This window comes from Sciurus vulgaris, assembly GCF_902686455.1.
Source record: "Sciurus vulgaris genome assembly, chromosome: 3".
NCBI classification, from domain to species: Eukaryota; Metazoa; Chordata; class Mammalia; order Rodentia; family Sciuridae; genus Sciurus; species Sciurus vulgaris.
Window position 1 is genome coordinate 76,813,244 of NC_136463.1, and position 17,101 is coordinate 76,830,344.

A 17,101-nucleotide genomic window follows, 5' to 3' on the forward strand; every position below is an offset into this window, starting at 1 on the left:
AATGACACCAATGCACCCAAGCTTTGGGGAAATAGTGGTTCTCATATTAGTTCACATTACTCTGTCTCAGCACACACAGAGGTCCCTCCTTCCTGTGTAACACCAACCTGCTTATTCTTCTAGCTAACTCATGGTTCTGCAAATTTCAACTAGTGCCTTTTTTTGGAATCTGGCTTCCAGAACATATGTACCCCTGTTCATGGCACAGAAGTTCTCATCTCTGTTACCAAATTCATCACACTTGTCTATTCATTACTAACTAACCAGCATTTTCTTTTACATTACCCTATGGGTGTCTCAATGACAGTGACTATAAAGTTCCAGATGTTTTCTGCACAGGAGACTGGACAGGTAGCACAGAATGGACACTTTGTAAATAAGCAATAAAGAGTAAATGTCACATGGCATAAACATACAGTTGCTTCTATAGGAAAAAATTATTCCCCAAATCCATGTATCAAAAGATATGCCTTGTCCTTAGACAATGGATGAAACCTAGAAGAGTTAAGTCAGAATCTCAGCCTCTGTTTCCTTCATGAGAATGATGAAGTGCACTTGATCTTTTCCAACCTAGACTTTGCCCTGAGATGTTCAACAGGGACCCTTTTGAATAAGGTACACAATGTTATGAAGAGAAGGTCAGTTCTCTCCTGATTCTTGGTAGGTTGGCTGCTGAACAAGACCCACATCTTGTAATGATTTCTCATAAACTAATAGAGGTTGCTAACCACAGAAAGAGGAAAAGGGGATTTTTGCTGGCTCTAAAGGAAGAGGAAAGGGTGGTGGGATGTTCAATAATCTACAAGGTGATAAAGATGTGCTATCCCAAAAGATGGAGGAAACAAGGTCTTCAGCAGTCCTTCTGAGCATAGCCTAGATGATGAAATTAAAACAACACATGAGGGGATCAGAGGTCCATGAACTAATGAGCAGGTCAGAGGAGAGAAAGAGTGGAAATTGAGTGGAAAACATGACTGGTGGAAAGTTTCAGAGAAGAGGATGTAGAGGAATAGGTAGATTAAGTGAATGATGCCATTGTCCCCACTGTACTTCATTGTGCAGTAAATTAAGCACTAGCCAGTTTTTCCCTAAAAGGGGAGTTGCTCAGCAGTGTTGAGCAGGAAAACACATTAAAGATGAAACACTTCCCTTTATCAATGACTTTCCCCTTGTATCCTACCTCTTACATCAACTTCTCTGATTATACACCAGGAAATGAAGGTATTTCCACTGAAGGTCTAATATCATAAACAGTGAAGTTGAACTTATGAATCAAAGAGATGACTGAATCCAAAGCTGCTGGGAGTGGAGGATTTGATATGTTTAACTCCCATGCTCATAGAAGTCATTTTTGTGATGATTCTTCCTCTCCAAAAATACTTTATCTGTATTTATCTGCTCCACTAACTACTCATCAAATGTCTACTGCCTCATGAACAGGTCTTGACGAATATAATATTAACAGAGATATAGTCACAATCAGTACACAGCTCATATTTTTTTTGCAGGTGCCCTCCATGCTCTGAGAACATTTACTGCAGGGTAAAGGCCCAAAGAAAACCAGAGAACCATTCTACCTGCAGTTAACATCATCTGATTCTATCCATACCAAGAAAGTGGGGTGAGGAGAAGACACCCGAAAACATGCCTCAGTGAACTAGCCCTGCGCTGTTCTGAAGCTGTCATCCATATCTTGTGACCCAATGGAGCCAAATACCCAGCCCTTTCCTTGCTGAAGTGAGATTTAGAATCCATCTGACATTTTGTTTGCAATAGACCCTGCTGGTAACAGTTTGAACAGTGAAAGGAAATTACTGTACCAAAAAGAAATTTTATCTGGGCAGAGAGCAGCTTGACATAGGAATTCTTAAATACGATTGAGCTGCATTTGATGAGGCAAGCAAAATTGCATAATCCAAGACCAAAGAATGCCTTAAATTCAGTCAATACCAAAGGGTATGTGGAAATGCTCTGTGCATATTTTCATAGTTAACAAAGTGAAAAGCAAACAAATCAGCTTGAGGACAAAGGAAACATAGTTTAATAGGCATTAAAACTTAATACCAGACCACACTTTACAGAAGTCACTTGGATTAGGAGAGTATGATAGACTATGGCTACAGATAGCCAACATCAGGTTAGGAATCTGTTATGTGATAGACATGCATGACCTTGGGATAAATAAACTATCTCCTTCAGCCTTTTTCAATTTCAAGATAAAAAGTCAAAAAGTCTTATGGAATACAAAGGCTACTATAAGGATTAATTAGATGAACAATAGACATGAATTTGCTGTATTTTTGTTGGTAATGGAAGGGACTAAAACATCAATGAGAGAAAGGAGAAACTTTCTGTATATTTACACATTCCTATCCCCATTACTCCCTTAATCCAAACTTATATTCCACCCATTATAAAATCACTGAATCAATTGCTTAGCTAAATACTCCTTTCCATTCCATTTGTTATTGTTCTTGTTGGTACTGGGGATTGAACTCAGGGACACTGAATCACTAAGCCACATTCCCAGCCCTATTTTGTATTTTATTTAGAGACACTGTCTTACTGAGTTGTTTAGTGTCTCACTTTTGCTAAGGTTGGCTTTGAACTTACGGTCCTCCTGCCTCAGCCTCTGGAGGTGCTAGAATTACAGGTATGCGCCACCAGACCCAGCTTTCATTCCTCTGTTTGAAACGCAGGATTCTGAATACAAGAAGGCAGGCAATGCTGTAACCACATGTCTTCATGTTACAAACCTCAATAATAGCCCTGAAAATATTAGAACTGGCCATTTTCAAAATTAAAAACAATCACAAACATTATGGAGCCCGGGTTCTTATTGAATCTCTCATCCACATCCTTCTCTCTTTGGGGAAATTTCATGCATCAATTAACATGCTTCCACCACAACTGTAGAAAGATTGCAATTCTCATTACCATTCATCCTTGTCAGCATCACAATTGCAAAAATGTCGGATGTCCAGGCAACTCTCTTCCAGGCCACATTCGCACTGTTGGACTCCAGGAAGAGACCCTCCCCAATAAGGGTGCCTTTCATTGGACCGCCCAATCCACCAGGTAAATGGTGTTCCATCTGAAAGACAAGATAATTCACAGCTTAGGGGAGCACGCTTGAAGCAGAACACAGGAAATCATAGAAACTGAGAAAAAAATGTCTTAAGAAATAAGTGTGTGTATGTGTACACTCACACTAAGAAGGAAGGAGATACTTATCAGAGACAGTTTTTCATGATTCATCATACAAATGTGTGTAATATCTCAGCCTTCTTCTTTCCTTCTTCTATACTCTTTCCGTTTTTCTCTTTTTTCCTTCCTTCTTTCTTTCCTAATTCCTTCCTCTTTTTCTTTATTTTTCCTCTTCGTTCCTTTCTTCTCTTATTTTCTGCCTTTCTTCTTCCATTTCTCATCTTCTCTCTCTACCTAAGTGTATATATTTATGTACACACATATATGAACATACAAATGATATTTTCTTCAAAACTGTTTGAAAATTGATTACTGACAAACTTCAGAGACAGGGCCACAAATTCAGATTCCACAATATCAGGAAGTAATCTATAATTGAGTAAATTGGGCTTTTACCTAAACCAAACATAAAAATATATATATATGTGTGAATTTAAAAAATTTCCTCTAAGAATACCAAAGACACAAACACTGCAACCAGGACCAAGATCAGCCTAATCTTTGTCCTCTGCTTCTGTTAGACAATGAAGAAGGTGGAGGCTAAAAAGAAAGTAGTATTGGCTCTGGAAAAAGTCCTGACCTCTTCCCATGACTTTGTGTGAGGACCATACCAGTCCCAGAGTGAGCTTATATTCTGATTTTTTAAAAGTTGTTGTGAAATTTTAAGTTTATAAGTTTTGGGGAAACCCATCAGCTGGGCACAGTGGTGCACAACTGTAATCCCAGGGACTCGGGAGGCTGAGACAGAAGAATCCCAAGTTCAAAGCCAGCCTCAGCAACTCAGCAAAATTCTGTCTTTTTATGCGGGTGATTACTGGGGATTGAACTCAGGAGCACTGGAGTCCCAGCCCTATTTTGTATTTTATTTAGAGACAGGATCTCACTGAGTTACTTGGTGCCTTGCTTTTGCTGAGGCTGGCTTTGAACTCACCAGCCTCCTTTCTCAACCTCCCAAGCAGCCTGGTCTTTAAATAAAATACAAAAAAGGGCTGAGGATGTGGCTTAGTAGTTAAGTTCCCCTGGCTTCAATCCCCAGTTTAAAAAGTAAAAATAAAAAAGCATAAACATCAAGAAGGCCAATAATATTTGGACCAAATAAACCCCTCTGAAGTCTATGTTTAACCCACTAAAACTGGTACACTATATACAATTACCAGTTTATATAATTAATAGGAAACTATTGCTGAGTCTTGCTCATATTAATTTCTGTCTTTACAAATTCAAGTGTATTAAAACCGGTTAGATATTCTTTTCAAGATTAAGAATGTCTCAGTAATTTAGGATTATCATTCACAAAATGATAGTGTGTCCTAAACAACAGGTATAGACTGGGATGGAGATTTTATACATTAGTCTAAAAGGTGTCAGGCCTGGGCTCCCTTTGATGAGCACTGTCTTGCTTCTGTTTGGCAAACACAAGGAGCTTAAGATGTGCTTAGTTAATAGGTGAATGAAATATTTATTAAAGATTATTTTTCATGATTTATCATTTTGAAAGTAGAATAATAACATTTATTTGAGGAGGTTATTAGGTTTTATTGTGTATGCAGGTTCTCATTTACAAATAATCACAATATATAAATAGCACTGACTTTCTCTGAGTTGTCCTCACTGCTACAGTTCTCATGGAAGCTATTGAGGCAAGTAGGAAGAGAGAAGGCACCCCAGAGCATTCCACAATGGTACAGCATGAGAAGAACATGAGGAAGATGCTATTAAAAGCATAATTATTTTAGAGGTGCCAATTCACAGAGCAGACAGTCTGAAACAAATATACCCACCTAAAATAGTATACATTCCTTTATTATTTTCTGAGCTAGAATACCAGTTACAGATGTTTACTAAGCAGTATCTACTTCTTAAGAATAATTCTAAATGGCATAAATCCATTTTTCCTAGTTTCAAATAATTACAAGTCACTGTTAAGTACTTCAAATGAATTGATTCCTCCCTAAATTCCCACTCAGATGAGTCACACTGATGTGGCCTGGAGAGCTGATGGGTTTATCTAGAGCACATAGCACTTTCCATGTGATTCTTGGGTAGATTTTCCCAGTGTGTAAGTCCAAGTAACATAATACTTGGGTGAAGGATTTCATGTTTGTACACATTCACATTGTTGACTTGGGTCTAAGAAGGGGCAAAATTGTTTGATCCCTTCCTCCTTTTTAGTACTACCCAGAGCTCTCCTCACAGAACATAGAATCTAGACTATATAGTGAAGTTCAATGTCATGATGGATTTTTTTATATGTATAAACTATTCCAAAGGTGTAAGCACATTAACAGACCTGTTATTAATGGTATAAGTTTAAGCATGCAATTAGTATGCAACTTCCCATGGATACGTTGCTTCTAGAAACTTTACCAATCCTTATTTGGTGTTTTACCCTGCCTGGAAGTTCTATTAGTTCTATTAGTTCTAAGACTGTTTTGTTTTGGGAATCCATTAATGTCTTGTACCACTGAGGTTCAACAGACCTTTCCTAAACTCTAGCAATTGGCTTCAACATTGCTAATTGTCTTAACTGATTGACTGTCAATGAAGAAGTAAAAAAAAGAGAATCCAAGATGGCAGACTAGAGGGTGACTGCATCTCCCGACGCTCCAGAACTCAGGATTCAAGAAGGGGAGGTATTGAGAGACTCGGACCAACGTACAGCCACGGGGTGAGTGTCTTCCACCAGGTGAAGCTCTGCCCGGGTGGGAGGCCCCAACAGGGGGCAGCATTTCGGAGCACAGCAGGGCAGCGACAGTCTTCCCCAAGCAGCCCTGCTCTCTCCAGCGGCAAGTGTGATCCATGGCCAGCTTCTTGGAGCAGGCCCGCCCAATGAGAGCTTTTCCACACAGAGCCAATCGCAAGCCTCGGATGCAGCGGCAGGCCCCGGCCCGCTGGTGGATTCTGGGATCAGGGCAGGGCAGAGAGAGACTTCCCCAAGCAGCCCTGCTCCCTCTGGCGGCAGGCATGATCCACAGCCAGCTTCTAGGAGCAGGCCCACCCAGTGAGAGCTTTTCTGCACAGAGACAACCCGCAAGCCCTGAACATAGCCATGGGCCCCGGCCCCCAGGCGGCTTCTGGAACCAAGGCAAGACAGGGAGAGGCTTTCCCCAAGCAGCCTGGCTCCCTCAGGCAGGGGCAGGCCCTGTCTATAGTCAGCTTCTAGGAGCAGGACTGCCCAGTGAGAGGATTTCCACACAGAACCAGCCCCCAGCCCTGGATCCAGTAGCGGGCTAGGGGCAGCTTTCTTCAGAACCACTGCATTATCAAGTTCCTCCAAGACTTCAGGCTACTGAAGGCTTGGAGGTGATATACTGGAAATCTACAGGGACACTATAAGCCAATAGAGGAAATCTGCAATATCTCAGAGTCCCACTGATATCTGACCAATATGAGAAAACAAGGGAAGAAAAAGTCCCAAACAAACCTAGATACTATATCAATAAAAGCCAATGAGAGCACAGCAAAAGAAATGTCAGAAAGGGAGTTCAGAATGTACATAATTAAAACAATCAGGGAAGCAAACGAGGAGATAAAAAAGCAAATGCAGGCATTGAAAGAAGATATAAAAGAGCAAATACAGGCATTAAATGATCGCACCAATCAACAGTTAAAAGAGCAAATACGGGAAGCAAGAGATCATTTCAATAAAGCATTAGAGATACTGAAAAAAAAACAAACAGAAATCCTTGAAATGAAGGAAACAATAAACCAAGTTAAAAACTCCATAGAAAGCATAACCAATAGGATAGAACACTTGGAAGACAGAACCTCAGACATTGAAAAGAAGATATTTAATCTTGAAAAAAAAGTTGACCAAACAGAGAAGATGGTAAGAAATCATGAACAGAATCTACAAGAATTATGGGATATCATGAAAAGGCCAAATTTAAGAATTATTGGGATTGAGGAAGGCTTAGAGAAACAAACCAAAGGAATGAACAATTTATTCAATGAAATAATATCAGAAAAATTCCCAAATCTGAAGAATTAAATGGAATACCAGGTACAAGAGGCTTATAGGACTCCAAATATACAAAATTACAACAGACCCACACCAAGGCACATTATAATGAAAACACCTAACATAAAAAACAAACACAGAATTTTAAAGGCTGTGAGAGAAAAGAATCAAAATACATTCAAGGGGAAACCAATAAGAATATCAGCAGATTGTTCAATCCAGGCCCTAAAAGCTAGAAGGGCCTGGAACAACATTTTTCAAGCCCTGAAAGAAAATGGATGCCAACCAAGAATCTTATATCCAGCAAAACTTATTTTCAGATTTGACGATGAAATAAAATCCTTCCATGATAAACAAAAGCTAAAAGAATTTACAAAAAGAAAGCCAGCATTATAGAACATTCGCAGCAAAATACTCCATGAGGAAGAGATGAAAAACAATGATGTAAATCAGCAATGGGAGGAACTAGCCTAATGGAATAGCCAAACAAAGGAGAAACCAAATCATGTCAAAAAACAAAAAAGAGTCAAATGACTGGGAAAACAAATCATATCACAATAATAACCCTGAATGTTAATGGCCTGAACTCATCAATCAAAAGACATAGACTGGCAGATTGGATTAAAAAGAAAAATCTAACAATATGCTGCCTGCAAGAGTCTCATTTCATAGAAAGAGATACCCATAGACTAAAGGTGAAAGGTGGGAAATAACATACCATGCACACGGACACAGCAAAAAAGCTGGAATATCCATCCTCATTTCAGATAATGTGGACTTCAAGCCAAAACTAGTCAGATGGGATAAAGAAGGACATTATATACTGCTTAAGGGAAGCATAAATCAGCAAGATATAACAATCATAAATATCTATGCCCTGAACATTGGCTCATCTGTGTACGTCAAACAAATCCTTCTCAATTCCGGAAATCAAATAGACCACAACACAATAATACCAGGTGATTTTAATACACCTCTCTCACCACTGGATAGATCTTCCAAACAAAAATTGAATAAAGAAACCATAGATCTTAATAACACAATCAACAATTTAGAGTTAATCGACTTATGTAGAATATACCATCCAACAAAGAACGAACACACTTTCTTCTCAGCAGCACATGGAGCCTTCTCTACAATAGACCATATTTTATCCCACAAAGGTACTGTTAGCAAATACAAAAATATAGAGATACTACCTTGTATTCTATCAGATCATAATGGATTGAAATTAGAAATAAATGACAGAATAAAAAACAGAATCTTCTCTAATACCTGGAGATTAAGTAATATGCTATTATATGATGAATGGATAACAGAAGACATCAGGAGGGAAATTAAAAAATTCTTAGAAGTAAATGAGAACAAAGACACATCATATCAAAATCTCTGGGACACTATGAAAGCAGTACTTAGGGGAAGATTTATTTCATGGAGCACATTCGACAAAAGAAGTAAAAATCAACAAATAAACAACTTAACACTACAGCTCAAAGCCCTAGAAAAAGAAGAGCAGACCAACACCAAAAGTAGTAGAAGTCAGGAAATAGTTAAAATCAGAACTGAAATCAAAGAAATTGAAACAAAGAAATGATCGAAAAAATTAACAAAAAAAATAGTTGGTTCTTTGAAAAAATAAACAAAATTGATAAACCCTTAGCCACACTAACAAAGAAACAGAGGGAGAAAACTCAAATTACTAAAATTCGGAATGAACAAGGAAATATCACTACTGACACGAGTGAAATACAAAACATAATTAGAAGCTATTTTGAAAATCTATACTCCAACAAAACAGAAAACCTCGAAGACATCCCCAAGTTTCTAGAGACATATGAATTACCTAAACTGAAGGAGGAGGACATACACAACTTAAATAAATCCATTTCAAGCAATGAAATAGAAGAGGTCATCAAAAGCCTACAAAGAAAAGTCTGGGACCAGATGGTTTCTCAGCCATGTTCTACAAAACCTTTAAAGAAGAGCTCATTTCAATACTCCTCAAAGTATGCCATGAAATAGAAGAGGAGGGAACCCTCCCAAACTCATTCTATGAAGCCAATATCACCCTGATACCTAAACCAGAACGAGACAGATCGAGGAAAGAAAATTTCAGACCAATATCCTTAATGAACATCGACTCAAAAATTCTCAACAAAATTTTAGCAAATCGCATATAAAAATACATTAAAAAGACAGTGTACCATGATCAAGTGGGTTTTATCCCAGGGATGCAAGGTTGGTTCAACATCCGGATATCACTAAATGTCATTCACCATATCAACAGAATTAAAGTTAAGAATCACATGATTATTTTGATAGATGCAGAAAAAGCATTCGATAAAATACAGCATCCCTTCATCCTCAAAACACTAGAAAAAATTGGGATAGTGGGAACATTCCTTAACATTGTAAAGGCCATCTATGCTAAGCCCATGGCCAATATCATTGTAAATGGTGAAAAACTGAAAGCATTCCCCCTAAAAACTGGAACAAGGCAGGCATGCCCTCTTTCACCACTTCTATTCAACATCGTCCTTGAGACTCTAGCCAGAGCAATTAGACAAACAAAAGAAATTAAAAGGATACGAATAGGAAAAGAAGAACTCAAACTATCCCTGTTTGCTGATGACATGATTATATATTTAGAGGAACCCGAAAATTCCCCCAGAAAACTTTTAGAACTCTAAGTGAATTCAGTTAAGTAGCAGGTTACAAGACCAATGCTCATGAATCCAATGTATTTTTATATATAAGTGATGAATCTTCAGAAAGAGAAGTTAGGAAAACTACCCCATTCATAATAGCCTCAAAAAAAAAAAAAATACTTGGGAATCAACCTAACGAAAGAGGTGAAAGACTTCTACAATGAGAACTACAGAACACTAAGGAAATAAATTAAATAAAATCTTAGAAGATGGAAAGATCTCCCATGTTCTTGGATAGGAAGAATTAATATTGTCAAAATGGCCATACTACCAAAAGTGCTATACATATTCAAAGCAATTCCAATTAAAATCCCAATGATGTACCTTACAGAAATAGAGCAAGCAATTATGAAATTCATCTGGAAGAATAAGAAACCCAGAATAACTAAAGCAATCCTTAGCAGAAAGAGCGAAGCAGGGTGTATCACAATACCAGGTCTTCAACTCTACTACAAAGCAATAGTAACAAAAAACAGCATGGTATTGGTACCAAAATAGACAGGTAGATCAATGGTACAGAATAGAGGACATGGACACAAACCCAAATAAATACAATTTTCTCATACTAGACAAAGGTTCCAAAAGTATGCAATGGAGAAAAGATAGCATCTTCCACAAATGGTGCTGGGAAAACTGGAAAACCATGTGCAGCAGAATGAAATTAAACCCCTATCTCTCACCCTGCACAAAACTCAACTCAAAATGGATCAAGGACCTCGGAATCTGACTAGAGACCCTTCATCTTATAGAAGAAAAAGGAGGTCCAAATCTTCAACATGTCAGCTTAGGATCAGACTTCTGTTGTGGACATGTGCAAAGCCCCCTGATTCCTTGAACTGTTCTCTACCATGGTGCCACTTGCCAGGATCAGGATGGTTTGGGGTGTAGCTGACCATTTGTGGCTTCTCTTGGAAGTGTAAGGAACACTTCCGTCTCTAATGACCCTCCTCTTTGCATAGTGTGCACTGGTTGGCTTCCTGTTCTCTAGGGTCCTCTCAATCTCAGTGATCAGCAGATAGGGTGACTCGGAGACTCAGGGTCCAGAGAGGAGTCTCATCATTCTCTGCATCCTGACAGACCTTAGAGGCCAAGGACCAAAATGTTGTCTGTTTTTTCCTTGGCCCTATTACTTCCTTGACTTTTGTCTCCAAGATTTTGGTTTTAAATACCTAGCACGCCAGTTTCACCAGTCTTAAAGAGGGAGTAGCAGATTAAAACTTTAATATATATAATTTTATAGATACCCCTTTCATTTATTTTGGGTTAGTCTTAGTACTGGAAGCCACCATTATATACTATCTGTCCTGTAGGTGATGGCTTATTATCTCAAATTAACCAAGGTTAGGGTTTTTTTTTGTTTGTTTGTGTGTTTGTTTTTTGTTTCTTTTAGAAGCAGCACCTCCGTAAAACGCTAACAGGAAACAGTAATAAATTTTACAAGGAAAATACAAAATTAAATTAAACAGAACAAAAAACATTCGATTTGTGTAATAGCTATGAACCAAGAAAAAATGGCTTTTATAGTCTTTAACTTTTACTTAGTTATATTATATTCCCTGTTTTGATCACAGTAATCTTTACAACAAAATCAATCTTTTGAACACAACTTTAAATTGCTGAAGTCTAGCTTAGTTTGGAGCCATTTTAACCTGGAGTAAAGTGGGAGGCAGGGTCTTATCTCAGGTAAGGTGGGGCTCTTCACAAATAACACAATATAACATTACATCTGAAACATGAGCCAAAGGAAGGTTAAGAGAGCTTTTAACTTTCTTTTTGTGGAAAAAGTAGTAGAATATTCCCATATTTTACAATATCGTCTTTAAACAAATTAGATCCTTAATACTTTCCAAAAATACATTTAAATTCCAATTTCAGTGTGAGGAGTAACACAAAATTGTATAGATAACTTATTGACAACATGGTACTTTATACAGCTATAAAACATCAAATACATGAATAAATGTCAACTAAATTTGTTATTTTCATACAAACCCAAGATCTTGCTATACTTAATTTTGTTTAGAGAATACCAACTTGGCAAAGTGATCTCTTAAGCTTTACAGTTAACTAAGTTTAACTTTTAAAGTGCGATTTAGAATCCAGAGTTTAGGGTAAAGTTAATCATGGGTCTGTGTGTGTTAACAAAAATCAAAGGATGGCTGGGCACGGTGGCACACACCTATAATCCCAGTGGCTCAAGTGGCTGAGACAGGAGGATTGAGAGTTCAAATCCAGCCTCAGCAAAGGAATGGCACTAAGCAATTCAGTGAAGCCCTGTCTAAAAAAAAAAATAAAATAATAATTAATTAAAAATAGGGCTGGGGATGTGGCTCAGTGGTTGAGTGCCCCTGAGTTCAATTCCCAGTACCAAAACAAAGAAACAAACAAACAAACAAACCAAACAAAAATAATCAAGGGATAGCCTTAAATCTCTTATAACTTTCAAAATACAATTCAGAATCCAGAGTGTATGGTAACAATAATCACAGGTCTGCATGGGTTAACAAAAAATCAAAGGATAGTCTTAAATCCCTTATACATATAGGAAACAGTGTTAATGATCAGAAATTGACTTAGTTGAAGCACACAGATAAAGACAGGTCTTCAAATGACAGTGTGGCCCTTCTATGTCAGATACAATGTATCAAAGAGAGTTCTTATTGATTATCTTGCCCATAACTTAAAATATTTGCGTTTTATAAATTTTTATATAACACTTAGATAAGGCTTAGACAGAGTTCAGCGATGCATATGTATACCTAGTCACCTATATTTACGGAGGCAACTACATTATTATAACCTAAGTAATGGTTTTTTTTTTAACCAGTTACAAAGTAACCATTTAAGACTTTAAAACAGGTACACATCCTAATTCCTTTAAAACTTAGTTTCCCCAAGTAATGAAACCTAACAAATACCAAAAAATTATATTAATAAGAATACATCAATGTTTTAGACATTGCCACATATCAGTACATTAAAATTCAAATAACTTTGTGCTAATTATAGACAATTTAATCACAAACATGAACTTGAGATTAATCTTCTACAAATCTTCTATAACTTACTTAAACATTCACAACTTCTTTATGACCTTAGTTTTACTGTTTTTCATCTTGTACTTAGCCCAAGAATATTTCTTTACCAGACAAAATACTTTGTCATTCAGAAACATTTTTTTACCTTCCAATTTTCTGAACTAAAACATATTTCCGTATCTATAACTTTCTTTTATCTTTTCTAGTTTTGGACCCTTTCTTAAATTTATATTCTGAAACAGACCTTATGAATGTTATCTGTGCATTTAATTTGCACAACAAACTTTATCTCAGGAGATGATTGGACAATCCAGCACAAACAAAAAATCCACCTGAATCTTTGGTCTCCCAGGTTGCATTCAAGGGGTTAAAGCACAGAATATTTTGAGCATGACCTATCTCTGTTATCATCATCACAACTCCATCAACTTTGAGTTCCCCACAGTCAATTGTACCCAGAGGCTCCTTTTGGACCTTTTTTCTTATACTAGGTATATTGATATGCAATGGAGGATGCTGTTTTTCAACATTTCCTTTAGGTTTCCTAGAGATCCCTTTGCAAATACTGCCTACGAAATACAGGTTGGCCTTAGTTTCTGTCTTTTTCATTTTTGGGTGCAGTTATTTATACTGTCATTCTCCCCAGGCATTTAGGTTGATAGGATACTATTATACCAAGAATTGCTTTGCCCCAGTGATGAATATCCCCTGATCAAATGAGGTCTCCTGTCAGATCTTAAAAGAGGAGACTATTCCTGTCCCCAAGTCATAAGCAGACAGTGCTGGAAGCTACTACCACATTCTCTATGGCCATCAGACTCCATCCCCTGCCAGGGGCAAAAGGGACTGAAAGGCAGGGCAGAGACCAGGTTCTCTTTGGCCATTTTTCTACAGAACAGGCAGCTTTTCTGGGATATCCCCCCTACCTGGGGGGCCAAGGGGCCAGTTTGAGAAACAGTGCTGGGAGTGCCAGCACTCAGTTGAAAAGATCAATTTTTTTTAACCCTTTCTTTTGGTGTCCTCCTATCCTTGCATACCAGAGGCAGTGCCTTTGGCACCTTCAACTTAGTTCCTGATGGTTCCCACCCCTTATAATGCAACTGCATAAATGTCTGTATGGACAGAATCTCTTTCACATACTTTACTCCTGAAAGACCAACTTCAAAGTCAAGATTGTACAATAATCCAGAAAAACCATTTAAGGGCCAGATTTTGTTTCAGTAAACCCTCTTTGTCTTAGACAGGCTTATCCTTGCAGTTGGCCCATACAGCCAAGACCTCTCTGCTCAAGAGATCATCAGTAAGATCATGGGCAGCATGGCCCATGTCTTAAAGAGCCAGTAACAGACAGAAAAAAAAAAAAAAAAAAAAAAAAAAAAAAAAAAAAAAAAAAAACAGACAAGAGAGGACCACCAACACTAGGACTCACAGATGGGAACCTTTAAAACAGACAGACCTGCATGTAAAAATTTCTTCCACTTACTTTACCTTTGACAAACTAATTCCGACTGCAAGATTGTACGATAATCTAGAAAGCTATTGAAAAGCCAGATCATTAGAGTAAAACATTGTCATTGACAGACTTATAGGCGGCCCTTTCTTCAACTCACTTAACCTGTAACAGACCAACTTCAATTGGAATATTGTACAACAAAGAAACACAGAGAGAGACAACCAGAATAGCCCCAAAACCAGGATCAACAGATGGGAACCTTTAAATTGACCAGCCAAGATCTTTACCTAAAGAATCAATGCAATACTGGTTATGTCTTCAAAGGGGTAGTAACAGATACAAACAAAAGAGACAACCAGAGGGACTTTCCAAACCCAAGGCCAACAATCAGATGACAACATAGAACAGATAAGAAGGGAGAACATATCCCTAGGTTTGCAAGTCCATGACTCCTATTCCAGTGGCACCACAAATGTCCCCAGAAAGAGGGACCAAATGTTCCCACAAAGAGGAACCAGGTGTGTGGAATCAAGGGTCTCAACATGCACACCAGGGGACTTTATCAAGTGGCCAAGGGGGGTGTGACTTTCCTGTGTTCAATTTCCTTTTTCTCAAAGTGCACCATGATGGAGTAACCTGTACCATTAAGGAGAGAAGGCAGGAGTTCTCCGAAGTGAAAGGAGCTTCTGCAACTTCTGGGCTGGTCCTCAGTCCCTCCCTTTACTCACAGGAACAGCTCCTCTGGTTCATCCTGAGGCAAACTCACCCATCTACTAAGTCTCCTGCAGTTGGCTTTCAACGATTTTGCCAGCACCATGAATCCTCAGCATGGAAGTGTGTTTCCTTGGAAATCCAGGCCTGCCCAAGAAAGCTAGAGTGGCTGCTGCTCTCAGGTCCCCTCAGGGCCACCAAATTTGTTGCCAAAAGCTCAGTCCGGGTCCCCAATGCCAATCGGATAAGGAGGATAGGGTTTTGAGAAAAAAGAAAAAAAAGGTTTATCACTCTGCTAGCAAAGGAGAAACACAGGGGCCTCCTGTCCCAATCTGACCATCAGCAGATTCAGGGGGTTTTTAAAGAGGTGATGCAGAGAAAATGAAATTAGGGAGGAGAGATCAGGAAGGAGAAGGTCAGGGAAAAGAAGGTTGGGAAAAGAAAAAACATGCATGTTTCAAAGCAACAAGGTATATAGTCATCATCTAGTGAACCACTTTTACTCTATGACCTAAGATAGACCAAAGCATTTTCTAAAATCCACAGCTATTATGGTTTGGATCTAACGACCTGTTCCAAAACTTCACGTATTAGATAGTATAGGAATGTTCATAGGTGACATGATTAGACTATGAAAGCTATGACATAATCTTCAATGGAATAATCTGTTTAAAATTTAATAATTTGAATGAACTACTGCATGGAAACTCTAGGTAGGTAAGACAGGGCTGGAGGAAGTAAGTCACTGGGGTGTGCCCTTGGGAATTATATTTTGACCTTGGTGCATGCTCTCTCTCCTTTAGAAGTGGGATATTTTAATCATATATATATATGTTATTTTAAAGGAAATAAGCCAAACACAGAAAAACGTGTACTGCATGTTTTCTCTCAAATGTGTAAGGATAAAGAAAAAAAAAAAGTCAACCTGAATGTACAAGAGTGATTAAGAGAGGTTGAAAGAGTGTGGGGGGCTGGGAGAGATAAGGGATAAAGGAAGGTGGGATTTGATCTGTTCTTGCTGTGTTCCTGTTTGGATATATAACACTGAATTCCATAATGTGTGCAATTAGTATATATTAGTTAAAAATTTAATTTTTTGGAGTGTTTCCTCACAGTTTTTTAAATCCATTTCTTAGGACCTGAATTATTTGCCAATTTTTTGTTGCTGCATTATAATTACACATAATAATGAGAGTTGTCATACATATTTGTACATGCACATAACATATTTTTTTAATCTGTGAATTTTAAATGGCTAGGGTATTTGACAAACTAAAGTAGAAAATTTTACAAGGCCATTATTTAACCCACGTGGCAGAGCTGACTGGTAGGGATTGTAGGATCAGACTTGTTCATAAAATCTCATTTCCAGAGATGTTTCCTTAGCTCTTTTCAACATAGTGACCTTCTTTCCTTCTCCATCAGTGCAGGAGTCAAGTTCAAAGGCCTGCACACTCTGGATCCCTGCCCTCACTCAAATTCAGGATGAACTTTACCTTCCATTTAGATTACCAATCACAGGTTAGTATTTATCTGACTATCCTCAATAAAAATCATGCAATATAACTTAGAAAAGAACTCTCAAGAGTTAGCCAAAGGATGATAGATATAAAAAGATAAAACTGTGTTTTATGATATCTTGTAAAGGAAATTTAAGTTTGGTGAGAGAGAAAGAGGGGGGAGAGAGAGAGAGAGAGAGAGAGAGAGAGAGAAGAAAACAGTGGAGAAGAAAGCAGGAGGAAGAATGTTGCATCTTCACTTATTAACTTGGAAATTTGAGCTCATATCTATTCCTTTATGAGCCATTTCAGAAAAATGTTAGACCTGAATTAAAGTATTACTAAAGGTCAAATCAAGAAGTTTTGCGAATGAGTACATAAGCATACCATAGTAGCCTCTAATGTTTCCTCACTTGGAACTTGTATATGATATTTATAGGGAAATAATTCTAGGAGAGAAGAAAACATAATACACTTAATAAAAACAAATATAAGACAAATTTATACATGCTTAGTTCAATTAT

At 37.9% G+C, this 17,101-nt stretch overlaps 1 protein-coding gene across 1 annotated transcript in view; it reads right to left on the reverse strand.

Annotated features, from left to right (window-relative positions):
* CNTNAP5 (contactin associated protein family member 5) overlaps positions 1–17,101 on the reverse strand; it is an 861,232-nt gene that overhangs the window by 152,068 nt on the left and 692,063 nt on the right. The window contains exon 14 of the mRNA XM_079133610.1: positions 2,938–3,094. Within this exon, the coding sequence (XP_078989736.1) occupies positions 2,938–3,094 (157 nt within the window). The remainder of the gene's footprint in view (positions 1–2,937; positions 3,095–17,101) is intronic.